The following is a 27651-nucleotide window of genomic DNA, read 5'->3' as shown; positions in this document are numbered from 1 at the left end:
TGGTAATATGTCTTGGTGTTTTTCTTTTTGGATCAATCTTAAATGGGGTTCGATGAGCATCTTGGATAGATATCCTTTCATCTTTCATGATGTCAGGGAAGTTTTCTGTCAGGAGTTCTTCAACTATTTTCTCTGTGTTTTCTGTCCCCCCTCCCTGTTCTGGGACTCCAATCACCCGCAGGTTATCCTTCTTGATAGAGTCCCACATAATTCTTAGGGTTTCTTCATTTTTTTTAATTCTTTTATCTGATTTTTTTTCAGCTATGTTGGTGTCGATTCCCTGGTCCTCCAGATGTCCCAGTCTGCATTCTAATTGCTCGAGTCTGCTCCTCTGAGTTCCTAGTGCGTTGTCTAATTCTGTTATTTTATTGTTAATATTTTGGATTTCTACATGTTGTCTCTGTATGGATTCTTGCAACTTATTAATTTTTCCACCATGTTCTTGAATAATCTTTTTGAGTTCTTCAACAGTTTTATCAGTGTGTTCCTTGGCTTTTTCTGCAGTTATCCTAATTTCATTTGTGATATCATTAAGTATTCTGTAAATTAGTTTTTTATATTCTGTATCTGATAATTCCAAGATTGTATCTTCATTTGGGAAAGATTTTGATTCTTTTGTTTGGGGGGTTGGAGAAGCTGTCATGGTCTGCTTCTTTAAGTGGTTTGATATGGATTGTTGTCTCCGAGCCATCACTGGGAAACTAGTTTTTCCAGAAAATCCGCTAAAAAAAAAATGCAGTCAGATCCCTATCAGAGTTCTCCCTCTGGCTCAGGCTATTCAGATGTTAATGAAGCTGCCTGGGGAGGGTGGGGGAGGGAACAGAGAGATAGGAGAGTAGCACCTCAGAATATAGCCAGAGTTGCTTGTCTTGCTTGGAATGACTATTATATCTGAGACTCCCGCAGGGCGCGTCGCCTATGTGTGCTGGCTGTGTGGAGATTGCCCCCGGGGGGTCTGGCCCGCTGGAGTCACGGTCAGATCCTCTGCTTCCAGCCCCACGCCCAGCGTCAAGGCTCCCCTACTGGGACGGTGCACTCTTGACTCCAAAATCAGTCGCTGCCTCCCGGGGACTTCTCATCCCTCCAGCCGCATGGCCGTGCCGCCTCCGAGAACCAGTTGGGCCTCCTCCTGGGGTTAGTTCAGATGGATGGAGCAGGTCCCCGTGCTTGTGCCGTGACCGAGTGTCCCGGCTGGGACGCTGTTCTCCCGGCTCCGATACCAGCCGCTGCCTCCCAGGGACTTCTCCTACAGGCTGCGTCCCACGCTGCCCGTGCGACCCAGCTGGTCCCCTTCCCGGGGTTAGTTCAGGGGGGTGGAGCAACTCTCCGTGTTTATGCCGTACCTGCGTCCAGTCCAAATCCCTGCGGGACGGTTCCCCGGCTCGGATGCTGCTCTTTCTGCTCCAAGACCAGTCACTGCCTCCCAGGGACTTCTCCTACCGGCTGAGTCCCACGCCGCCCGTGGAACCGGCTGGTCCCCCTCCCGGGGTTAGTTCAGGGGGGTGGAGTCGCTCTCTGTGCTTGTGCCGTACCTGACTGGTACGCTGGCTCCAGGCTCTGGAAACAATCGCTGCTTCACCGTATTAGTTCATTCTCCATCTCTAAATCTGTGTTTGTTGTTCAGGGTTCGTAGATTGTTATGTATGTGATCAATTCACTTGTTTTTCTGTGTCTTTGTTGTAAGAGGGATCCGAGGTAGCGTCTGCCTAGTCCGCCATCTTGGCTCCGCCCCAAGAAAATTATTTTTAAACAGTTTTTGATCATACAATCATAGTAATTTTAGATAACCTGGAAGATGAAGGAAATTTTGTAGCAAGACATCTATAATTCTTTCCTTAATATATATTCTGCTGTCATTTTGATACATGTCCATCAAGTATTTCACAAATGCTTTTGTGCCTCATTTTTTATATTACTGAAGTTATGTACAAATAGGTCCATGCATTTTTTATAATTATGAATATTTTCTAATGTCATTAAACATCTTAATACATTTGTATTGTATAAATATCACATGATTATATAGGAGAAACATCAGTGATAGAAATTTAGATTGTTTGGAGATTATATGTATATATATATACATGTATATATCCTCTCTCATATCTGATAATTTCCTCAGGATACATTTTTAAGAGTAAAATTTCTGGGTGAAATACTGATAGTAAAATTTACTGTCTTACTTCCCAGTGTGTAAAAGTGGCTGATATTTTTTTCTTTTTTCATGTTTGTAGCAATCCCAAAATAGGTGTTTTTTTGTATAAGGTCCTCAAGCCTTGCAGGAACAATAGACAGTACTTTCACCTATAAAGGCTCAAGAACTATGACAACGAAAATATTGAGAACAAAATAATCTCAAACTGTTCCTTGAATTATTCTGCAAATTCTGCCAATGTATAAGGCTGTTCCTGAAAACATAGGGGATGGTCTGATTCCTGTTTGCATATGAAATCTATGTAAAATAGAAAAAAATTAGATATCCCATTATAGTGTGAAGAAAGAAGAAAGAGCAGCAATAATTCAACAAGATGCAACATTGTAACATGAAACTCTTCTGTTTGCTCTGATGGATTTTAGAAGGATGGCTGATTCCCAGAGCAGAAATAGGCCATGATAAGCATCATGGAGGACTGTTTTTCAAGGCAGAGCTTGTGAACTAATTCCTATTCACTAGTAAATTTATTCATCAAACATATTTTCTGAAATACATCTGCCACTTGCAACCTGAGATTATGGTTACAATTAGCAGCTGTTGTCAGCTGTCTCACCTCATTAGTAATCACGGATACCCCAAGTTTTAGTGTTGATTATAGCTTTAGAGATTCTGAAAGAACATGTCTCATTTCACACTTCTTTTATGCTCACTATATTTAAAGTTCAACATATTTTAGAAGTAATCTTTTCTACTGCAGTCAAATTGAAAGCAAGTAAAAAAAAAAAAAAAAACTTGCTGGCAAGAAATTTAGTTATGTGTCAATAAAATGCATGTGATCCTACCATAAGCTGTATCAGGGAATTTAACTCATACAGCAGTGTTTCCTTTATACATACACACACACATACATAGATACATAAAAAATGTTATTTATTGCAAAGAGAATGATAATAACAATAATAAAACAATGCCACTTATCTCTTAGAAACCGTGGTGGTGTAGTGGTTAAGAGCTATGGCTTCTAACCAAAAGGTTGGGCAGTTCAAATCCAGCAAGCACCCCTTGGAAGCCCTATGGGGCAGTTCTACTCGGTCCTATAGGGTTGCTATGAGTCAGGATTGACTTGACATGGCAACGAGTTTGGTTTTTGTTTTATTTATCTCTTGAAAAATATTTGAACTACTTGTTCAAATGAAATAATTATAATTTTATTATGTAGCCACATTCTCTTTTTGAGTGGGGATGAAGGTTTCAGATTTTATAGCTAAAAAAACATATTTGTGGGGTAAAAATCTGGAAAAGAAAGAGAAAATCCATAACCTAACTATACAAAGTTAGTGAAAAGAAGTACCTGGAATCTAGTTAAGGAAAGAAATATTTTCCTTTTCTTTAGCATATTTCTGCATTTATCTTGTTTGTTATGGTGCCCATATTTTAGTTTCGGTGTTCACTTACAGTGAGTAAAGCTACAGGGATTTGATACGTTTCTGGCTCTTAATCGTAGAACATAAAGATGAAAAGCAAACAACAAACAAAACCAGAGTTCAACTTCCACAGGCCCCGTTCTCCTGTGTTCTTTCCCAATTGTTATTTGCTGGGCTATATGTTTGGATCCTGTCCCTGCAGAAGGTATTCATACAAAAATTATACCAGTGGTCCTTTTTTAAACTTATTGTTCAAAATTCAATGTAGGGAGATCAATAAAATATTACTGTTATAATAGACCATCTGCTGGGAGATAGAGATACCTTTGCTCTTAGGTTAAGTGTTTTTCAGGCTTTCTCTGGTTATTTGTTGTAATTCAATATATTTATTATTAATAGGCAAACCAGAACATCCTATTCTGTGTTGAAAATAGAAACTCTGGCTGCTAAATAAATGAAAATTTTCTATGGGCCTTGACAAGTTATGAGACATCATTTGCACTGGGGCAAGATTTCTGAATATAGACCTGGATGTTTGCAATTTTCAAGTTAAGTGAACTATTTCTAAGTCATAGTGATTCTCCTTTCTAAATTTTTAATTTGACAAATAATGTCTTTCAAGGTTGAATTTAAGACTAGGTCAGCCAGATACTTCAACTTATTTTGGTCCCACAAAAGCTCCAAATGAAACAATCTTGAGTGTGCATGACATTAGAATTGTTAATTATTCCTCAGTCTTATAAATCCTCATGCTAATAACATCTAGGGCAAGTAGCAAAAGGGGGCAAAACATATTTTTTGTTTCCTTCTTGTGGTTCAATGCAAACAGTAGGAAGAAATCCAAGATTTTTTCAGCCATAGGAAGATAATGGTTAATTAATGACCTTTTCAACAATGCAGAAAAAATATTTATAGGAGAATATTGTGAAGTGTTAAGCCCTGGTGCACAATGGCTAGCTTGGCTGCTAACCAAAAGTCAGCGGTTCAAATCAAGCACCACCTTGATTTTAGCACAGTGAGACTGTAGTGCAATTCTGACCTACAAAAGTATAAGATAATAAATTTGTGTTGGGAACCCTGTGGGGCAATTCTACTCTGTCCTATAGGATCACTGTGAGTTGGAATCAACTCAATGGCAACAGGTTTGGTTCTTTTGATTATTGTGAAGTGTCTTCCGTTAAACTCGTGGATATGGTTATGTTCTTGTACTTTGCTTTCTTTTTTGCTCATTTTAAGTTTGTTTTCATTCACAAGCAGAAATTGGTATAAGTATACAGAGAAAATAAAACTTTTTTTCTTTTTTCTGTGTTTTAGTAACTTCCTGCTTTTCTTGCAAATACCTTGTAAAAGATATGTGTACAAAATATAAATAAATTCTACATCAGCTACTAAATTGTGAGAGGGCTCAGATTATTTATTAAATTCAGCATGTTTCTTGTAACAATAGGCCAACTCACATATCCACATATCCTTTGTTAAAAACAACCCAAACAAAAATGAACTCTAGAATCTAGAAAAATATATTTTCATCCATTATAAAAAAGTCAATATTTCATAGTGTTTAGAAATGAAATACCTATCACTTATATTTGTTATAGCCAGTGCCAGATAGTGAGTATATTACAGATTTTTACTGGGAGCCATAATTTGCCAATTCACACACACACACACACACACACACATCCTTTAACATGATAACTAGAAAAGCGAGAAACACACCAGATACTGATTAGTCTGTTTGTTGTCCTTCATTGTTCCTCCTTTTCTCTGGCCTTAGTCCAAACACTTTATTCCTTGGTCTAAAGCCTTATCTACACAAGATCTGGCCCATGGACTTACGATAAGGTTTTGACCAAAGGATTTGTTAGAAATGCAGAATCCCAGCTCACAAACTAACTTCCTCAATCACAATCTGCTTTTTCACAAGATTCTCAGCTGAGACATATGATTATTAATACATGAGAAGCTCTGTTAAAGAATCCACAACAGAAATAATCAGATGTAAAAATCATAGCTAGCACAGCATAACGTGGCCAGATGTAACTGAAGGATTTGCATATAAGCTAGCCTTTTAAATACCTCTCTCTTTTGAGTATGTATTAGTTCTCTATTGCTGCCATAACAAATGACCACAAACTTAGTCGTTTAAAACAACACAAATGTATCATCTTATAGTTTTGTAGGTCAGAATTTCACTACAGTCTCATTGTGCTAAAATCAAGGTGTTATCTGTCTGACTGCTCTAGAGAACAGTTTGCTTCCTCACTCAGGTTGTGAGGCTCATCTCAGTTTCTTGCACTTGGAGGATGAGATCCCTGTTTCCTTGGTGGCTGTCAGCTGAAGGACCATCCCCAGTTTTTAGGGACTGCCTTCAATTTTTGATTGGTGGCCCCTTTCTCCATCTTCAAAGCTGTGAATGATGGGTTAAGTCTTTCTCACACTTCAAATCTCTCCTCTTTTTTCTTTCTGTCACATTTCGGTGGCCCACTTTGCTGCCTTCCTCTTTTACTTTTAATGACTCATATGATTTGAGGCTATCACGGTAATCAAGGATAATCTTCCATTTCAATGTTGTTAACCTTAATCACATTTACAAAGCTACTTTTGCCATGCAAAGTAACACGTTCCTAGGTTCTTCGTACTAGGGTGTAGATACCTTTGGAGGAGGGTGGCATTATTTTGTCTTCCATAGAGGAATTACAAAGTTGCAAGTAACTGATTTCATATCCAGTTCTGATGAGTTACAGAAATCTCTGATAACATATCATGTCATTTTTTATTTAGAATAGGTTGTAGGGATAGATTGGAGGAAAACCTTTGATGTAGCTGAGATGTTCTCTGAATAATATTCATTGAAGAGCAATGAATTTTATAATAACTTCTCTGTATTTTTTTTTTTTTATTCACTTATAGAGGACTGCGGACACATTTCCTTAGGTTTTGTTTTGTTGTTGTTTTACATAATTTCCATTTATTCAATGCTATTTTGTCTCTATCAAGTGATTATTGACTTGTTAATGTGTCTCAAGCACTGTGATAGTGCTATGATAGGATAAGTGAATCAAATGCCATTTAAAAGCTCACTTAAAAGCTGTCACAAGGACTCACAAGTACAAGTAATGACTAAACTGTACAATAATTATAGAACAGTAACAACGGAAGCTGTTAAATATAGCAAATTGTTTAAATGAAAGTTCTTTTAAAAATGGAGTAAAGTTACTAGCATCTTACAGATTATGTCTTTGTCAGCTCATTGTGTGAATTGCCTAAAATTTAAGGAATAATAGAAGAACTAATGATCATAAGACAGTGCTAGAACTTATGAGTCTATTTTCTGCCAGATACACTGTGGACCGGCACACTGATATGGACCGGATTTTTAGTATCCACTCAGAAAATGGCTCTATTTTCACCCTGAAGCCCCTTGATCGAGAATCATCCCCGTGGCATAACATCACCATTACAGCCACAGAAATAAGTAAGTTGGAGATAAACCCATATGAACACATTATCTTTAACTAAAGTGGTGAAAAATGGCATTAGGTAGACTTTTTTCCTTGAGTGAGATATTTTATCATTAGGAAAATCTGAAAGAGACGATTCAGAGTGTGTTAGATTTTTATCATTCTTTTTTTTTTTTTTTCCTGTTTTAAAATGTCCTTTATTTCCTTAGATCTTTATGAAACATTTCACCTTATGCAGGTCATTGTGCTTTATAATAGATTGATGCATTCTTTTCCCATCTCCTTAATACAAAAAAGAAAATTATTCTATCAGTTATTTTCATCTGATATGTCACTAAGTATAGGATTCATAATGTCAACATTATTACACGGATCCACATATGTCTATCCTCAACAAATTATTCATTTATTTTAAACTTGATTCTTTTTTACACCTTACTCTAAGATAGAAATATAACTTAGCCTCATACAAATAATTATTTGGCCTAAGAAAATTATCTATTATAACTAATACTTTGTCCTCAATCATATGCTGCTTTTTTTATTCCTGCTTTCTATTTGCACCATGTAAGCAAGCTGAGATATTCGTAAACAATCTAGTCCAGAAGGTGAATACCGCAGAAATGATCCGTTGCTAAGTTACAAATGGGGCGAGTGGCATCACTGCTTCTCTGTAAATGAGCCTGAAATCTTACACATGTTCTCATTGCAGATAACCCAAAACAAAGTAGCCATGTTCCTGTCTTCATCAGAATTTTAGATATAAATGACCATGCACCGGAATTTGCCACCTACTATGAAACATTTGTTTGTGAAAATGCAAAACCTGGGCAGGTAAATAAAAATTCTTATAAATTTGCTTGTTATTTTCTACCAACAAATCAGAAGAGATTGCATTAATTTATTTTCACTACTTTTTCCATGCAAACTATTGTCATTCATCCTTGCCGCCTCTTTATCTCCCCTTATCAAAGACCTTGCAGTGATTAAAAAAAAAAAAAAAAGTTAACTTATTTTACTATGGAACCCATGACACAACAGGGGAAATTTATACACTGGGTATATAACAGATACCATACATGTCAAAAGCCTTATTATTCATTATTAGGCTGATGTTGAGTTATATCCATGAATAGGATGGATATAAATTATTAAATAACACATGAAGCAAATTAACAAATTGCTCCCTGTTAATGTAAAGGGCATCACTATTTTGTGGATTACATTTTGCTCCATCTAATGATTCTGCCAGGACACTTTGGTTTGATGTATTTTGTTGTGCTTTTCTCTTAATTTTCATGTTATTGGAATAAAAGTATATTTATAAAATAGTTACAAAGTCCTGTTATTAAGCAGTATTCCAGAAAGCTCTAAGATATTTTGGAATAAATATCTCATAATAATTTTCATATGAATTCTCCAAAAATTATTGAGGTTGAACATTTTTTCATAAATCTTTATAGCCTATATATATTTTTTGACCATTTGTCTATTAGTATGCTCATCTTTTATTAATTCATGTGAGTTATTGAGATATTACACTTGGAGTATAATATTTTTTTAATAAATTATCAATGATATTAACTAATTATAATGACTATAGTCTGTAATATTACTCTTAAAATTTCTGTGCCAAAGATCCATGTAGCCGGAGCAAAAATAACGTTTCTGTTAAAATGAATCAAGATTAAAATATATATATATATATATAAAGCAACTAATATACACTCTCTTAAAATATGGTTGAACAATGGCCCATATAATCACTTCAAGAGTCCAGATGTTAAAATCAAAGAAAAAAATATTGTTTATGACTTACCATATTACTAAAATTAGATTTGTTATTTGCTACTCAGAATGAGGAGGTAAATGAGCCAGGATATTAGATTTTGTATAAAATTTTTCTTTTGTTATGCTCTAATTTTCTAAGGAGAAGAGTATATTAAATTCATATTAATAAACATGTACTTTCATAAATGTACATAAAGAAATGTAAGGTTACATGTCACTCTGTCAATAAAATGAATGAAATATTAAACACCAAATTAAAGAGTAAAAGTATTGCCTGGTGAATGTGCAATGATATGGTTATAGAAGGGATGCAGTAACTGAGACAATGGGTAAAGTACTATGAAATTCAAATAATTACTCAACACTGAGTGTTGGACAATTATACTTGCAAGTGGTACAACTGTTTATTTTTGTAGAAGAGACATCTGAGAGTGAGGTAATTAAATGACTGTGATTTCAAATCACACAAATGGCTGATCCAGGACTAGAGAAACAGGCACCTTGATGGGTAGCTTAGTGCATTTTCCAAAATAAAATGGGATTATTCTGCATAGTCTGTTCTTTGCTGCGCCATCTGACACTAGGGCATACCCCTGGACTATATTGAGGGCAGCCAAGAGGTACTGTAATTTCTCAACTTTGATAATGTTTTTTACAAATCTTTAAAACCATTTATTTATACAATTATCTAAACTTTACAAATGTCATTCAAAGAAAAACAAGCAATTTGAATAGATAGTAGTATTTAATAAAACAAAATAAAGAGTATTCATGTGGCCTCATACCTTTAAAATCTGTTGCTTTCTCATATATGATAAAATGTTATTTCTAAAAATGAGTTAATAGCCTTCTTAATCTGTGGATGTGACAATGCTTAGCATTTTTGTCAAAAAAAAAAAAAAGGATTAGCTATTTTCTTTGCCTTCTTTTTTTTGAGAAAATTATCCTCAAGTAGAGTCAAGAGATCAGTAGCAATTTATAATAAAACAGAACTTTATATTGGAGTATCTGAGTAGCACAAACGGTTGAGTGCTCAGCTATTAACCAAAAGGTTGGAGATTAGAATCTGCCCAGAGTTGTCTGGGAACAAAGTCCTAGTAATCTGCTTCCGAAACATCACAGCTATCAAAAATCCTATAGAGGGCAGTTCTATTCTGAAACACATGGGGTCACAATGAGTCAGAATAAAGGGGACAGCAAAGAATGGTGCTAGTGGTGGTGTTTTATAAAAGTGCTGGAAAAGGATAGATATGGAAATGATCATGTTTTTTATGTATATGCTGATGGTGGGGAAAATGACAATGAGGCATAGTGATACCCTGCAAACTCATAATCAATGAACATTTTTCATTCTAAGTTAAGTAAATTACATTTGACAGAATCATTACAAACCTTTACATAATCTCTGGAAAAGCAATTTCGTTTTGCTTTGTTTCTTTAACTTCAGTAATAGATTTACGGTTTCTGTTTGTTTGTTTTGTTTTATTGATTGATTGTTGGTTCCAGTTGATTCAGACTGTCAGCGTCATGGACAAGGACGACCCTCCCCGAGGCCACAAATTCTTCTTTGAACCAGTGCCAGAGTTCCCCCTCAATCCGAACTTCACCATCATAGACAATAAAGGTAGAGCACATCTTTAAAAGTAAAATGTATGAGACTTTAAGATACAAAATGAAAAACTGGTCTGAGTTTCTTTTGCCTTTGTTTTCCCCCTAGATAATACAGCAGGAATTCTGACTCGGAAAGATGGGTATAGCCGCAACAAAATTAGCACCTATCTATTGCCAATTTTAATCTTTGACAACGACTATCCGATTCAAAGCAGCACTGGCACGCTCACCATTCGAGTGTGTGCCTGCGACAATCAAGGGAACATGCAGTCCTGCAATGCAGAGGCTTTGATCCTCTCGGCTGGCCTGAGCACGGGGGCTCTCATCGCCATTCTTCTCTGTGTCTTCATACTGCTGAGTAAGCAAAGCCGCTCTCAATGCGCATTTAACTTACAAAATGCGCTCCCTCTTTGCCCAGTGATTGTACGCTGAATAGTACCCTTCTCTCTAGCTCAAAATTGCAAAATTTTAACTTGTTCATAAAATTGTTCTTTCAATTAGAAAAAAAAGTACATATATATGTGTATATATATCTATATATATACACACACATATACATATGTGCACACACATATAGAAAGAGCCCTCGTGGTGCAGTGATTAAGAGCTCAACTGCCAACAAAAAGACAGGCAGGTGGAATCCACCAGCCACTCCTTGGAAACCCTTTGGGGTGGAAATGAATCAGAATCAACTCCATGGCAACGGGTTTGGTTTTTTTTTTTTCTTTTGGTCATATATACATATATGTGTGTGTGTGTGTTATTTTCTCCCCTGTGGGGATAGGTCTAGGTTTCTAGAGATCAAAACCCAAGAAATAATAGCTAGTGCTAATGGAGCCCTAGTGGCATAGTGGTTAACAGCCCGGCTGCTAACCAAAAGGTTGGCAGTTTGAATCCACAAGCCACCCCCTGGAACCCTTATGGGGCAGTTTTCTCCTGTCCTATAGGGTCACTTCAAATTAGAATCAAGTCCATGGCAACAGATTTGGTATTTTATATGTATAATATTTTAAAATATTCTTTCAAAATGTTTTGTATTTATAGTGTTTAGTGCTAAGTAATCATGCTGACTATTCTAAAGCCGTTGGCTCTGATAATCTGTTCGACTTTTGTATAAACCCTATAAGGCAAAAATTTTTATTTTCATACAGAAAGGTTAAATAATTTGTCTAAAAAATCACTCATGTAGAAAGTGCCTTAGCTTTACCTAGATTGTTCTACTTTAGAATTCTTCATTATTCTCAAAACTCAAGACTTCTTTATCTTTAAAAACAAAATATCAGAAAACACTAAACTATGTAAATCAAATACCTAATCGATAAATGAATTAAAATTGGCACAATAATATATTTTTTCAGTAGAAATGTATAGGTACAATATATCAAATTAAAAAATGAAAGTTTAGTTTTTGAAATATCACTGTGGCACTGTGGTCATACCTAGTTCTGCAGTGTTTTCAAAATAAAGTCGTGCTTCCAGTAGGAAATGTTTTATTGAGCATACCCTAACAGGACAACTGTTTAATTCAATTAAACAGTTGTTCTGCTATAAAACATTCCAAAAAAATGTTTCCATCAAATACCCATCCAAAAATTCTTCTGCTTAGGGCAGGAAAGCTAGCCAAATTTATGTTCTGATGCTCATATATTCTGGCTTCTTTTCACTGCAAATCCTTTTCAAGTGATCTGGGTGAAATCCCTTTTGCCAGATATCCTTGCAGGACTTCAGTGAGGGATTGAGAAAAGTAAAGGGGAAAAAAAAAAAAATTGTCTCAGTCGAAATGATCTGACTATTTAGAAAAATTTTTTTCTGGGGTCGTTTAGAACACACACACCACTGCCATCACCACCAGCACTCCCCACCTCCACCCGCTGCTAGAATGTTCAATTCCTTTGCAAAATATTTTTGTATCCCCATGGAGATTCAAATGTGGCTTATTCTTTGTGCTACATGCTACAGATCTCATATTGTTTATTTTTTCAGACTGTTCTATTTTCCTAATTTAGAACAACGTGAAAATAAATGTTGCAATTTGATTTTTTATTTCTACATTGCTGTACTACACACACACACACACGCACACACACACAGAGGCAGAGATACAAACGTGAACAGAAGCATGCCTCCCACAAGAAAAAAGAAAAAAAAAAGTTTAGATGACATTAACAAACTGAATTCTATAACCTTTTTCTCTATGCAGGAATTCTAGGAGGCTTATCTTGAAAAGGTTGCCAACTTTTTGTCCTGAGCAATTTTGAAGGCACACATTTCTTATTTTTTTTTTAACCTTCCCATCTCATTGCCCAAATGTAGAGTTATCTTCTAATTATTTTTGTTAAAATTGGTTCTAATTCAAAGAGTTTCATTATCAAATGTCACTAAGGTACCTTTGCTCTTATTTTGAGTATACTAACGGCTTTTTTTAACGGCTAGACAAAGTTATGCGGTTCTATAGTTAAGAGAATCTGCTCTTTGCGAGATAGTGAAATAGCACAGGCAGTAATATTTTAGAGCTGTGAGTCAGAATCGACTCGACAGCACTGGGTTTGGTTTTTTTTGGTTTACCCTCTTCCAGGAGGCTTGGTGGCGCAGTGCTTAACAGACTGGCTGGTAACCAAAAGGCCAACCATTTGAATCCACCAGCCACTCCTCGGAAACCCTAAAGGTTAATTCTACTCCGTCCTATAGGGTCCCTATGAGTTGGAATAGACTCAAAAGCAATGGGTTACCCTGTTCCAGTTTAAAGGAATGTACTTTCTACCTTAGATCTATGTTATAAATTAAAATGGGAGATTAAAGCCTAGATTTTTTAGGGCTTGTTAAGCCTTTTAGTTCCATGCGCATCTTCAGTGGTTCCATGTACCTCCTTCTCAGGATAATAATTAGAATTCATAAAAATAGAATGTACATGCATGAGAAAATATAAATATCATTATCTCAAAACTAAAACATAATGTGCTTGTTTATTAAGATATAAATGCCATGTTCTAGAGGCAAGGCTAATGGCTAGTATAGTCACGCAAAATGATGGTTTGGGATATTGCTCGTGACAGATACATGTATGGTTACTGGTAGTTTAATAGTCACACATACTGTTACAATCACTGTTTGTTGCCAATATTCAAAATGAAAAGAAATGCTAAATTTCAGTTACAGATTATTGAAAATAATGGTGGACTTTTCTCCACTGCTTATGCTAGCCTCTATGAATTATATTCACATATCCTAGATAAAGAACTCCAGCCTAGAGAAATAAAGCAGATAATTTTGACCTACCTGTGGAGAGATAACTCAGAACATATTCTTAGGTTCATTTGTGAACATTGGTAATGACCATAACCACGAAGTACATCTGTCATGGACTGAATTATGTTCCCCCAAAAATGTATGTATCAATTTGGCTGGGCCATGATTCCCCGTGTTGTGTGGTTGTACTCTATTTTGTGATTGTAATTTCATGTTAGAGAGGATTAGGGTGGAATTGTAATTTTATGTTAAAGAGGATTAGGGTGGGATTGTAACACCTTTACCAGGTCACATACCTGATCCAATATAAAGGAAGTTTCCCTGAGGTGTGGCCTGCACCACTTTTTATCTCTTAAGAGATAAAAGGAAAGGGAAGCTAGCAAAGAGTAGAGACCTCATATCACCAAGAAAACAGTGCCAGGAGCAGAAAGCATCTGTTTTTGGACCCAGGGTCCCTGCACAGAGAAGCTCCTTATCTGGGAGAAGATTGATGAGAAGGCCGACAGAGAGAGAAAGCCTTCGCCTGGCGCTGACACCCTGAATTTGGACTTTTAGCCTACTTTACTATAAGAAAATAAACTTCTCTTTGTTAAAGCCATCCAGTTGTGATATTTCTGTTAAAGAGCACTAGATAACTAAGACAGAACTTGGTGCTGAGAGTGGGGTACTGCTCTAATGGATACCTAAAATGTGGAAGTGGTTTTGAAACTGTGAATGGATAGAGTTGTGGCAATGCCAGATGATCATCAGAAGCAGAGAGCCTGCAGTGTCAAAGCAGTGGCAGTAGCAGAGAGCCAGCGGCACCAGAGTGCTGGAGCCAACGCACAGAGTGAGAGAGCTGACTGCCTACGTGCAGGAGGCTTCCTGGTGGAGTAGGGTGACTCCAGGCACTTATTGGTAGAGCTAGGCTTGCCGACCCACAGAGCTGGAGAGCTGAGTTCCTGTGTGCAGGAGGCTTCCTGGCAGAGTGTGGTGCCTCCAGGCACTCATCAGTGGTGCTACTGAGTTTCGGAACACTTGCCCCAGCAGGGCAGATGTGGTTGTGAAACCCCAGAGCCCAGGGGCCAAGAAACCAGGAAACAGAAGCTAAAAAGACAAGGAACACAAGAAGCCTGAGCTGCCTCACTCTCAAAAGGTATGGTCATGACTTCAGGAGTTTCAAAGGGCGGAACCAGGCCTCTGGTGTTTCTAAGGGTGGAGTTGCCACTCAGATGGACTAGGAGAATGATCCTCCTAAAGCCAAGGGAGCAGAGTTGCTGTCGCAGTGGGCCTGGAGGGCAGAGTTGAAGCCCAGGGCCAAGGGGCTTCTACTCAGAATCCGGAGGGTGTGGCCAATACCGAGAGGCTGGAGGGCAAGGGTCGTTTTGTAAATTTCCTCAGAGAAGAGAGGATTATTTTCAAAGCTTTAAGGGCTAATTTAACATGTTCTGTAGACTTGCTTGGTTCCTGTTATCCCTTCTTTCCTCCAGTTTCTCTCATTTGTTATGGAAATGTCTAGCTTGTGTCTGTTCTGCCATTGTACCCTTGGAAGCAGATACCTTGTATTCTAGATTTCACAGATGAAGAGGAATTTTTGGATTTTGGACTTGGAGTTAAGACTTTTGCTATGATCTGATGGAATGAATATGTTTTACATGTTGCAAGGATGTGATTTTTTGGGGACCAAAGGGTAAAATGTCATAGATTGAATTACATCCCCCCAAAATGTATGTATTGATTTGGTTGAGCCATGATTCCCCATATTGTGTGGTTGTCCCCTATTTTGTGATTGTAATTTTATGTTAGAGAGGATTAGGGTGGAATTGTAATTTTATGTTAAAGAGAATTAGAGTGGGATTGTGACACCCTTACCAGGTTACATCCCTCATTCAATGTAAAGGGAACTTCTCTGGGGTGTAGCCTGCACCACCTTTTATCTCTCAAGAGATAAAAGGAAAGGGAAGCCAGTAGAGAGTAAGGACCTCATACTATCAAGAAAACAGTGCCAGGGGCAGAGCGCATCCTTTGGACTCAGGGTCACTGCACCGAGAAGCTCCTAGTCTGGGGGAGGATTGATGAGAAGGCTGACAGAGAGAGAAAGCCTTCCCCTGGAGCTGACACCCTGAATTTGAACTTTTAGCCTATTTTACTGTGAGAAGCTTCTCTTTGTTAAAGCCATCCGCGTGTAGTATTTCTATTATAGCAGCACTAGATGACTAAGACCAACATCTTAACAAAATAATGGCACTTTATGATTTTTATTTTGCTTATAAAAAATAGAGTACTTAAAATTAAGTCATTCAATATTATATTTAGTAAGAAGCCAGTTTTTCTACTACCTGGTATAAATTTGGTATATTTAAGATCTGTGTGGGCCTTAATTAATTTTATGTCCATCCTTTAATAGGAGAAAGAGTACAGACTTGTCTCATTTTTACTAAATAGTTTCAATAAGTCTCCAAGATAATTCTAAGCATAACTCATCATATACTGTGAAAGCTGGAACTAGACATGATTTTCTTGCTTTTCTGTGTCTCAAATGTTTTCCACCTTTGGCAGAATGCAGTCTTACCACTTTTCTATCACTGGTTTTAGGGGAAAATATTTGAGTTTTCCTTCTCTGACAGGTTTCTGCCTTATACATTTTCCAACTTTTGTGCGTTTTACTGTATGAGGTGGCATACATCTAATGGAGTCATTGAGAAAATATTCATTTGAAGTCCAGTTTCTCTTGGGGTAATAACAATTCAGGCTTCAGCACCGAAGTGCTTGGAAACAAACTTACATTTGAGAAGAGAGAAATGTCAAGGAATATCAGTTCAATAATGTCAAATGCCATGATTGAATAAAGTATCTCAATGTTAGCCCCAAAGGAGAGTGAGTCTTGAAAGTAAATTAATTGCTCTGTGATAACTGTTTCATTATCAATATGGTGTATGCAGTCATTGGCCCAAGGCATTCTGTGTTCCTATAAGATGGTTACTCTTTTATCCACGATAACAGTAACAACTCCTACATGCCATAAATCTTTCACAGAAGTATACCATTTTAATTTAATTGTGCATGATGAAATCTCACTATTTTTCTCATTTTTTTGTTTGTTTTTGAATAGTTTTAGTTGTGCTGTTTGCTGCATTGAAGAGGCAAAGAAAAAAGGAGCCTCTGATAGTTTCAAAAGACGATGTCAGAGACAACATTGTGACCTACAATGATGAAGGGGGCGGAGAAGAAGATACTCAAGCTTTTGACATCGGCACATTAAGGAATCCTGAAGCAAGAGAAGACAGCAAACTTAGAAGAGATGTAATGCCTGAAACTATTTTTCAGATAAGGAGGACTGTGCCTCTGTGGGAAAATATTGATGTACAAGATTTTATCCATCGAAGATTAAAAGAAAACGATTCAGACCCAAGTGCACCTCCTTATGATTCACTGGCAACCTATGCCTATGAAGGGAATGATTCCATAGCAGATTCACTCAGTTCTTTGGAATCTCTCACAGCAGATTGTAACCAAGATTATGATTACCTCAGCGACTGGGGACCTCGTTTTAAAAAATTGGCAGATATGTACGGGGGTGATGACAGTGATCGAGACTAAGTATTGTTTGACTTGATCAATATTAGTGGAAGCACTGTCTTTGTTACTAGATTCAGTGGCCTGCACTCTCTTTCTGGGAGGAAATAAAACAAAATCGAAATCACAAACAATATGTAGGTGTTGTCTTAGTAAAGGTTTCCTTAATCAGTAAGTTTCTGTGAATGAATATGAATGACATAGATTAAAAAATAATGATAATAACCAGTTCACCCTTTTTGCCTAACAATCGCTGAAGGGACGTATATCACATGAATAATCAATAAAAATACTTAAAAGGCTTTTTGTGCCTTTTCTTAGATGTATGAACTTTATAATTGTTTTCCTAATTGACTTATAGTCACCTTTCCTATTAAATGAAATGTTGTGCAACTGCTTTATAAACTAAAATGGAAAAAATATATCCCTAAAGAGTAGGAATGATTATTATTGCCATATTTATTTAGTTGAAGAATGTCTCTGTGTTAATTCATTCATATTTTTATAAATGTATATTTATATTTTTGTATTTTTATGAAATAAACTAGTATTTATAAAAATAAATTTTATTTTACTTAATTCTTAGAGGCAGTTCTGATCTCACATAAAACTGGAAATTGTAAATCTCGAAATGTAAAACATGATTTACTCAGGGACAAAGCAGCTAAGAAATTACTCCATGGGATTGAAACTAGAGTGTTTTGGGACTATGAAAAACTTTGGTACAGGCTTTGATTTTCTGTTTCTATCACTTCAAAATGAATACAATTTTTTGAACCACTGATGTCTACCCATTAATAGGATATGAAACACATTTGGAATATAAAATACTATAAATACAGTATGGATAATAAACTTTAAATTTTTTGCACAAGACTTTACTGTTGGAAAAACCAGTCGATTTTATTTGAGACTAAGTGAAGAATGTATAGGTAATGTTATGCAGATGAAAAAAAGTCTAAATCACTCTTTCTCTATTAATAGTATAGTTTCTAGAATGAAAAATATGTTTTGATTTTTTTTTCCACATGATCAGACAATTTATAGAATATGAGCTCAGCTCTGGGTGACACATTTAAACTTTGTATAGAAAAACTATAATTTGTTTTAGCTTTGTGATTTTATTGAAGATATTTAAAGTCATTTTGTTTGAGGAAATCTTGAATGCTCTAGGAATACACAGACTGGAGAAAAGAAGCAGAAAATGATGTGATGATTCACTAATGATTGAGATTGTCCACAAAACAGAATATAGGCACCTAAAAACATGGGAAGGGAGAAGAAGAGAAAGGGAGAATCAGGCAAAATAATTATTTGCAAATTTCTGAAAGACTGCCATGCAGAGAATTTGCTCTGTTTTGTCCTGAAGAATAAAACCTAAACCAGACGATGAAAACAGGGAGATTGCATCTTAACCATTTTCCGGGTCAAGAATTATCCTTTTTTTTCCCTCTTTTACTGTTGCTGTTAGGTGCCATCGAGTCAGTTCCAAATCATAACTACCCTATGTACAACAGAATAAAATATTTCCTGGTCCTGCTTTATCCTCACAATCATTGCTATACTTAAGTGCTTGGTTGCAGCCACTGTGTCAACCCTACCTTTTGCAGAACCTCCTCTACTTTGCTAAGCATGATATCCTTCTCCCCGGACTGGTGCCTCCTGATGAACATGTAAAGTTTTAAGGTGCAAATGTCATCCCTTCTATGACCCTTAAGCGGAATTCTTCTAGGCAGAATTTTACATTGATTAGTCTGTTACTAAGGCAATCCACTTTAAAACCAAATACCCAGTTACAGATGTGCCCTTATGTATTCTACTATGTTGCTATTTTGCAAAATTTTTTGAAGGCTGAAAATCTCTCAATAACTATTATCACCAATATATAACATGTATAAAAGATTTAATTCAATGCTAAAAAGAAAAATACTGAGCACTGTCATTTGAAATTGTCGTAATGATTAGAATTCCCCAGATGATTAAAAGTAGACATTATAACCTAATTAGATTTCACATTATTAACTACATTCTAGCATGGACCATACGAATATTTGAGAAGCAGAATACAGTGATATTGGAGGTAGAAAAAAAAATAATTGCACATTTACTAAGGCCCCTTGTAGTCCGGGTATTCCATAATCACTAGAGGGAAAAGTAGCAATATGTGAACAAATTCTAAGGAGGCCTATACAGATTGTAAGTGTAATGGCTATTCAAAAACGAAGAAATTGTAAGAATTTAGAAAGGAGAGAATCATTAACTATACTTAGTCTGCCTGGATTTAATATGCTCGAAATATAAAGAAAGCTACAACAAAGCAAGATCCTACAATCTATAGACCTACCATTGCTGTGAAAGAGCCATATTGATTCAAGACAGAATTTTAAAAAAAAAGAAAGAAAGAAAAGTACCGTCAGGTGGATTCAAACTAGCACGGCTCAGCATAGGGTTTTCAAGGACTATGAATTTTTGGAAATGGATCACCAAACTTTTCTTCCCAGGCACCTCTGGGTGTATTCAAACTGCCAACTTTTTGATTAGTAGCCAAGGGTCTAACTGCTCCACCCAAGGACTCTTACAAAAATAAAACAAAACATATTGAATGTGCAAGATTGATTATGAAAACATGTTCATATTACAACTATTTTTTGACAAGTCATGAGGTTAGTTTCATTTTCTTGATCTGTGGAATAACTGATAAATGTATATGGAAGCCTTTATAAGGACAGAGCTAACAGTTTTCCTATTTGCTAGTAAGTCTTCTGTAGAATTTGCTGAAAATCAGAAGATCTGATTCGATCAAAGATATTGCCAGATTTGTGTAATATTAATACTTCTGATAATATATTGTTGTTGTAAGGTGCCGTATAGTCAGTTCCAAATCATAGCTACCCTATGTACAACAGAAAAAACACCATCCACACAATCTTTCTTATGTTTGAGCCCATTGTTGCAGCCACTATGTCAATCCCTCTCATTGAGGGTCTTCCTCTTTTTCATTGACCTAATTTAGCAAGCATGATGTCCTTTTCCAGGGACTGGTCTCTCCTGATAACATGTTGAAAGTACCTGAGATAAACTCTCACCATCCTTGCTTCTAAGGAACATTCTGACTTTTACTTCTTCCAAGAAGCGCATGGTGTATTTACTTCTGGCAGCCCATGGTATATTCAATATTCTTCACTAACATCATAATTCAAAAGTGTCAGTTCCTCTTTTTCAGTCTTCCTTATTCTTTGTCCAGCTTTCCCATGCATATAAGACAATTGAAAATACCATGGCTTGGGTCAGGTACACCTTACTCTCAAAAGTGATATTTTTGTTTTTTAACAATTTAAAGAGGTCTTTTGCAGCCAATTTGCCTGGTGCAATATGTCTTGATTTCTTGACTGCTGCTTCCATGGGCGTTGATGGTGGATACAAGAAAAATGAAATCCTTGACAACTTCAACGTTTTCTCCATTTATCATGATGTTGCATATTGGTGCAGTTGTGAGAATTTTTTTTTCTCTATATTGAGATGCAAGCCATAAAGAGGGCTGTAGTCTTTTATCTTCATCAGTAAGTGCTTCAAGTCTTCTTCACTTTCAGCAAGTAAGGCTGTGTCATCTGCATGTCACAGCTTGATAATAAATCTTACTCTAATCCTGATGCCACATTTTTCTTCATGTAATCCAACTCCTCACATTGTTTACTTAGCATACAGATTGAACAAGTATTGTGAAAAGATACAACCCTGATGCATACCTTTCTTGACTTTAAATCATAGAGTATCCACTTGTTCTGTTCTGACTGCCTCTTGTTCTATGTACTAGTACCTCATGAGCACAATGAAGTGTTCTGGAATTCTCATTCTCTGCAATGTGATCCATAATTTGTTATAATCCACACAGTCGAATTCCTTCCATCTTCTTTTAATGCTTCCAGCCTCATTCAATATTTTCCCCAAAGAATCCTTCAGTATTCCAACTCAAGGCTCAAATTTTTCTTCAGTCATTTCTTCATGAGGAATGCTGAGCATGTTCTTTCCTTTGGTTTTCTAACTCCAGGTCTATGCACATTTTATTATAATATTTTATTTTGCCTTCATGATCTACCCTTTGAAATCTTCTGTCCAGCTCTTTTACTTCATCATTTCTTCCAATTCACTTTAGCTACTCCACATTCACCAGTAAGTTTCAGAGTCTCTTCTGACATCCCTTTGGTATTTTCTTTCTTTACTGTTTTTTTTTAATGGGCTTATGCTTTTTTCATGAATGATATCCTTTATGCCATTCCACAAATCATCTGGTCTTCAGTCATTACTGTTCAGTGTGTCAGATCTTTTCTTAAGAAGGTCTCTAAATTCAGGTGGGATATACTCAAGATCATATTTTACCTCTAATGGACATGTTTTAATTTTCTTCTGGTTCAGCTTGAACATGCATATGAGCAATTGATAGTCTGTTCCACAGTCAGCCTCTGGCCTTGTTCAGACTGACAATATTGAGCTTCTCCATCATCTCTTTCCACAGATGTATTCATTTTGGTTCCTGTGTGTACCATCTGGAAAGGTCCATGTGCATAGTCGCCATTTATGTTGTTCAAAAAAAGTGTTTTCAATATACAAGTCATTGGTCTTGCAAAATTCTATCATGTGATCTCTGGCATAGTTTCTATCATCAAGGCCATACTTTGCAACTACTGATCCCTCTTCTTTGTTTCCAGCTTTCACATTCTGATCACCATTAATTATCAATGCATTTTGATTGCATGAATGATCAATCATAGGCTGCAGAGTTTTATAAAAACCTTCAATTTCATCTTTAGTATTAGTGGTTGGTGCATAAATATGAATAATAGTCATATTAACTGTTCTTCCTTGTGGTTGTTGCTGTTAGCTGCCATGGAGTCAGTTCCAACTCATAGTGACTCTATGTGTACCACAGAGGGAAACACTGTCTACTCTTGCTCCATCCTCACGATGGTTGCTATGCTTGAGGCCATGGTTGCAGCCACTGTGTCAGTCCATCTCGTTGAGGGTCTTCCTCTTTTCCACTGTTGTTATTAGATTCCGTGGAGTCTGTTCCAACTCATAACAACCCTATGCACAACAAAACGAAACACTGTCCAGTCCGGCAGTTACAATCCTTACAATCGTAGTTATGCTTGAGCTTACTGTTGCAGCCACTGTGTCAGTCCACCTCCTTGAGGGTATTCCCCTTTTCCACTGACCCTGTACTTTGCCAAGCATGATGTCCTTCTCCAGGGACTGATCCCTCCTGACAACAAGTCCAAAGTATATAAGACTCAGTCTTGCCATTCATTCTTCTAAGAAGCATTCTGGTTGTACTTCTTCCAAGACAGATTTGTTCATTAATTTGGCAGTCCATGGTATATTCAGTATTCTCCAATACCACAATTCAGTGGCATCAATTCTTCTTTGGTTTTCCTTATTCATTGTCCAGCTTTCACATGCATATGATGTGATTGAAAACACCATGCCTTAGGTCAGGCACACCTTAGTCTTCAAGGTGAAATCTTTGCTTTTCAATACTTTAAAGAAGTCCTTTGCAGCAGATTTACCTCACGCAATGTGTTTACATTGAGGTGCAATCCATACTGAAGGCTGTGGTCTTTGATATTCATTAGTAAGTGCTTCAAGCCCTTTTCACTTTCAGCAAGCAAAGTTGTATCATCTGCATAATGCAGGTTGTTAATGAGTCTTCCTCCAATCCTGATGCCCCATTCTTCTTCATATAGTCCAGGCTCTCAGATTATTTGCTCAGCATACAGATTGAATAGGTATGATGAAAGGATACAACCCTGATGTACACTTTTCCTGCCTTTAAACCAATCAATATCCCCTTGTTCTGTCTGAACAACTGCCTCTTGATCTATGTAAAGATTCCTCATGACTTTTCTGCTGACACTCTACTTTACCAAGCATGATGTCCTTCTCCAGGGACTGATCCTTCCAGACAATATGTCCAAAGAATGTAAGATGCAGCCTTGCCATCCTTGCTGTTAAGGAGCATTCTGGTTATACTTCTTCTAAGACAGATTTGTTCATTCTTTTGGCAGTCTAAGGTATATTCAATATTCTTCACCAACACCACAGTTCAAAGGCATCCTTTTTGGACTTCCTTATTCATTGTCCAGCTTTTGCATGCATGTGATGCAATTAAAAATACCATGACTTGAGTCAGACAAACTTTAGTCTTCAAGGTGACATCTTTGCATTTCAATACTTTAAAAAGCTCCTTTGCAACAGATTTGCCCAATGCAGTGTGTCTTTTCATTCCTTTACCGCTGTTTTCATGGGAGTTGATTGTAGATCCAAGTAAAATAATACCCTTGACAACTTCAATCTTTTCTCTGTTTGTCATGATGTTGCTCATTGATCCAGTTGTGGGGTTTTTGTTTTCTTTATATTGAGGTGTAACCCATACTGAAGGCTGTGGTCTTTGATCCTCACCAGTAAGTGTTTCAAGTCCCCCTCTCTTTCAGCAAGCAAGGTTGTGTCATCTGTATAAAGCAGGCTGTTAAAGAGTCTTCCTCCAATCCTGATGCCCATTCTTTTTCATATAATCCAACTCCTCAGATTATTTGGTCAGCATAACAGATTGAATAGGTGTGGTGAAAGAATACAACCCTGATGTATACCTTTCCTGACTTTAAACCAAGCAGTATCCCCTTGTTTTGTACGAACAACTGCCTCTTGATCTATTTATAAGTTCCTCTTGAGCACAATTAAGTGTTCCAGAATTCCCATTCTTTTCAACATTATCTATAATTTGTTATGATCCACACAGTAGAATGCCTTTGTGTAGTCAATAAAACACAGGTAAACATTCTTCTGGAGTTCTCTGCTTTCAGACAGGATCCATCTGACATGAGCAATGATATACCTGGTTCCACAACCTCTTCCGTATCCAGCTTGAATTTCTGGCAGTTCCCTGTCAATATATTGCTGCAGCCATTTTTGAATGATCTTGCTTGAGTGTGATATTAATGATATTTTTCAATAATTCCTGCATTCGGTTGGATAACCGTTCTTGGGAATAGGCAAAAATATGGATCTCTTCCAGTCGGTTGGCCAGGTAGCTGTCTTCCAAATTTCTTGGCATAGTTCTTCCTTGTAGGTATATGGATATTATCCTATCACTGACAGTATTGTGCTTCAGGATGGATCTTGAAGTGTTCTTTTGGATGATGGATATGATGCCATTCCTCTTTAATTTGTCATTCCCGGCATATTAGACCATATGATTTTCTGATTCAAAATGGCCAGTACCAGTCCATTTCAGCTCACTAATGCCTAGGATATTAATCTTTGTGCAACTAGTTTCATTTTTGATGACTCCGAATATTCCGAGATCCATACTTCATACATTCTGTATTCTCATTATTAATGGATATTTGCAACTGTTTTTTCTCATTTTGAGTCATGCCACCTCAGCAAATTAAGTTCCTGAACACTTTCCTCCCTCCATGCCTTTAAGGTTGGCTCTACTTTGAGAAAGCAGCTCTTCTACAGTCGTATTTTTAACACCTTCCAACCTTATCTTCCGGCACTATATCAGACAATGTTCCACTGCTATTCTTAAGGTTTCACTGAACATTCTTTCCAGAAGTAGGCCACCAAGTCCTCTTCCCAGTGTATTTTTGCATGGAAGCTCTGCTGGTACCTGTCCAACAATGGTGACCCTGCTGATATTTGAAATACTGGTGGCATAGCTTCCAACATCACAACAACATGCAAACCACCACAGTATGACAAACTGATGTATATGTGGAATCCTATAAGTTTCTAATACTTTACAAAATTCTTATAATGAGGAAAGTAGAATTTAGGGCTCAGAAGAAACAGGTTTTCTTATTTCTTTACTGACAAACTAATGAAATTATTTATAACTCACAAAAAGAAAGACCAGAATTACTGGCCTAACAGAGGCTAGAGAAATTCCAGAATTATGGCCCCCCGAAACCCTTTTAGCTCAGTAATGAAGTCACACCCGAGATTCACCCTTCCTCCAAAGATTAGGCAGACTCATAAAACAAAATGAGAGTAAAGGGGCACACCAGCCCAGGGTCAAGGACTTGAAGGCAGGAGGGAACAGAAAAGCTGGTAATAGGGGCCCAAGGTTGAGAAAGGAGAGTGTTGACACGTCATGGGGTTGTTAACCAATGTCATAAAACAATATGTGTACTAACTGTTTAATGAGAAGCTAGTTTGTTCTGTAAACCTTCATCTAAAGTACAATAAAAAAATTACTTAACTTATCCAGAAAAATATACATAATAATGTTTACTCTTATTAATATTGGATACTTTTATTTTACTAAAGGTACATGATATATTCTGTAAACATTAGTTTCTGTCACTTGATTTTCATGAGCCTTGGGTTTGGTAAAATTTAAGGATAATTAACTCTAAATGTATTAACTTTAAATGTGTGCTGACTTCCCAAACAAAATGAATTAATTAGCTTTGATTAATTAATCCTAAAGGTTGAATTAAATTAAACTTAGTTGAATAAGAATTACTTGAAATATAATTAAAACTTAATCGCAGTGTTTTTTCGTAATGTTCAATAATTTTCATAACAATATAATACACATGTATATTTATATTTGAATTTTTTTTTCAGTGTGCGGAGACTATTGACATTTTTTGATCTTTAATACACAGTCTGGGTGTTATTACATTAAATTCCATTCTCAGGTATTTAAAATGGATTTTCCTGATTCAAAGAGTAAACAATAAACAAGTTAAAAAAAGAAAAATTGCAGTCTTGTTGATTCTTACTCTTGGAGACCCCATGTGTTACACAATAGAATTGCTCCCTAGGGTTTTCTTGTCTGTAAACTTTTACGAAATCAGCTCACCAGGCCTTTTTACCATGGAGCCACTAGGTAGGTTCCAACAGCCAACCTTTATGTTAGCAGCTGTAGCTCTTAACCATTACACCACCAGTGTTTCCTTCATGTTAGTAGCTGAGCACAAACTGTTCACGTGAGTAGGGCTGTCTCTAATAAAACAAAATAGCATTAACAATAAAAGAAAGCAAACAAATAAGGGGAAAAAAAAAATGCCTTCTCACCTTTGTCAGAGGTTCAACTGATCCCAGTTGATCATTCCTCCCACTTTGGCATAAACACCGGTTGGCTTCCAGAATTCTTCACCCTTTGGATTATCTTTCTACTTTAAAGTAATCCCTCTCAGTTTTCTTTACTGGTTCCTTCTCTTCTTTCTATATTTTGGAGTGGTACAGAGAGCTCTGTCTTTGGGTCTTTTCTTCACTATTTAAATTCACTTTCCCAGCTTATATCTCCCTATATATGTTGAAAAATTTTAAATTTGTACCATACATCTTTATCTCATTTTTAAAATCCAAATCTGTATTCAACTACCTATTCTCAATTTCCACCTACATGTCTAATAGGCATTTCAAAAGTAACATGTACAAATTTTAAGCTATGGGTCTTACTCCTATATCTGCTCCATCTTCAATTTACCACATCTCAGTTGATGAAAACTCTATCCTTCTAGTTGTTCAGGCAAAAAACCTTGCAATCATCCTTCTTCCTTTCATTCTGTTATCATTCATATCTAAAATTCTAGAAAGTTCCATTATTTTTACCTTCAAAATTTATCCAATATACAATGGCTTTTCATCACATTTTCTGCTACAAACTTGGACTAAACTTCTTACCTGGATTGTTGCAATATGTTTCTAAATGTTCTTTCCCTTTCTAGATTTTGCCCCTACCATCGATCTTCAACACAGCATTTGAACATCTTGTTTTTCTATTCAAAACTCACCAATTGTTCTTCATTCACAAAGTCAGTCCTCCCAATTGCCTCTATGGCTTTATCAGATGAGGTCAGTATTATCTGTTTAATCTGATCCCCTCTGAGACTTCTGTCAGCTCTTTTCACTCCAGGTAACTTGGACTCCTTGTTGCTTCTAAACAAATGCCAAGCATTTACCCATTGGACTGATTGATCAGTCTCCTTGGAATATTTTTTCCCCAGATAGCCACAAACTCTGTCACTTCCTGCAAGTCCTGATTCAAATGTCACCTCTTAAGGATAACTACATCTACCAATCTATTTAAAATTATAATCCCCAATGCCTAATTCTCCTTTCTCTGATTTTTTTAAAAAATAAATGTTTTCCATAGCACATATCACTGTCAAATATATTGTAGAATTTGGTTTTGTCTTATTTCAAATAGAATTTAAACCCTTTGTGAGCAACAATTTTCATCTATGTTCTATACTAAAATATCCCACTTGTATTGGCATGCAGTAAATATTTGCTGTGTGTTCAATGAAATGCTTAATAGTATAATTTTATAAATTCAGTAAAATATCATAAATATACATGAGAAAAAGTAAAACAAATGTGAACAAAAGGG

At 36.5% G+C, this 27651-nt stretch overlaps 1 protein-coding gene across 2 annotated transcripts in view; it reads left to right on the top strand.

Moving 5' to 3' along the window:
• Nucleotides 1-17270, top strand: part of CDH9 (cadherin 9) — a 106712-nt gene extending 89442 nt beyond the window's left edge. For both annotated transcript variants that reach the window (XM_049861614.1, XM_049861624.1), the window contains 5 exons: nt 6921-7057; nt 7756-7877; nt 10341-10458; nt 10552-10803; nt 16783-17270. In XM_049861614.1, coding sequence (XP_049717571.1) covers nt 6921-7057; nt 7756-7877; nt 10341-10458; nt 10552-10803; nt 16783-17270 — 1117 coding nt within the window. The remainder of the gene's footprint in view (nt 1-6920; nt 7058-7755; nt 7878-10340; nt 10459-10551; nt 10804-16782) is intronic.
• Nucleotides 17271-27651: the final 10381 nt, after the last annotated feature.

Source organism: Elephas maximus, chromosome 2, assembly GCF_024166365.1.
Source record: "Elephas maximus indicus isolate mEleMax1 chromosome 2, mEleMax1 primary haplotype, whole genome shotgun sequence".
NCBI lineage: Eukaryota > Metazoa > Chordata > Mammalia > Proboscidea > Elephantidae > Elephas > Elephas maximus.
Note: the sequence above shows the minus strand (reverse complement) of the source record. Positions and strands in the feature narration are given on the sequence as shown.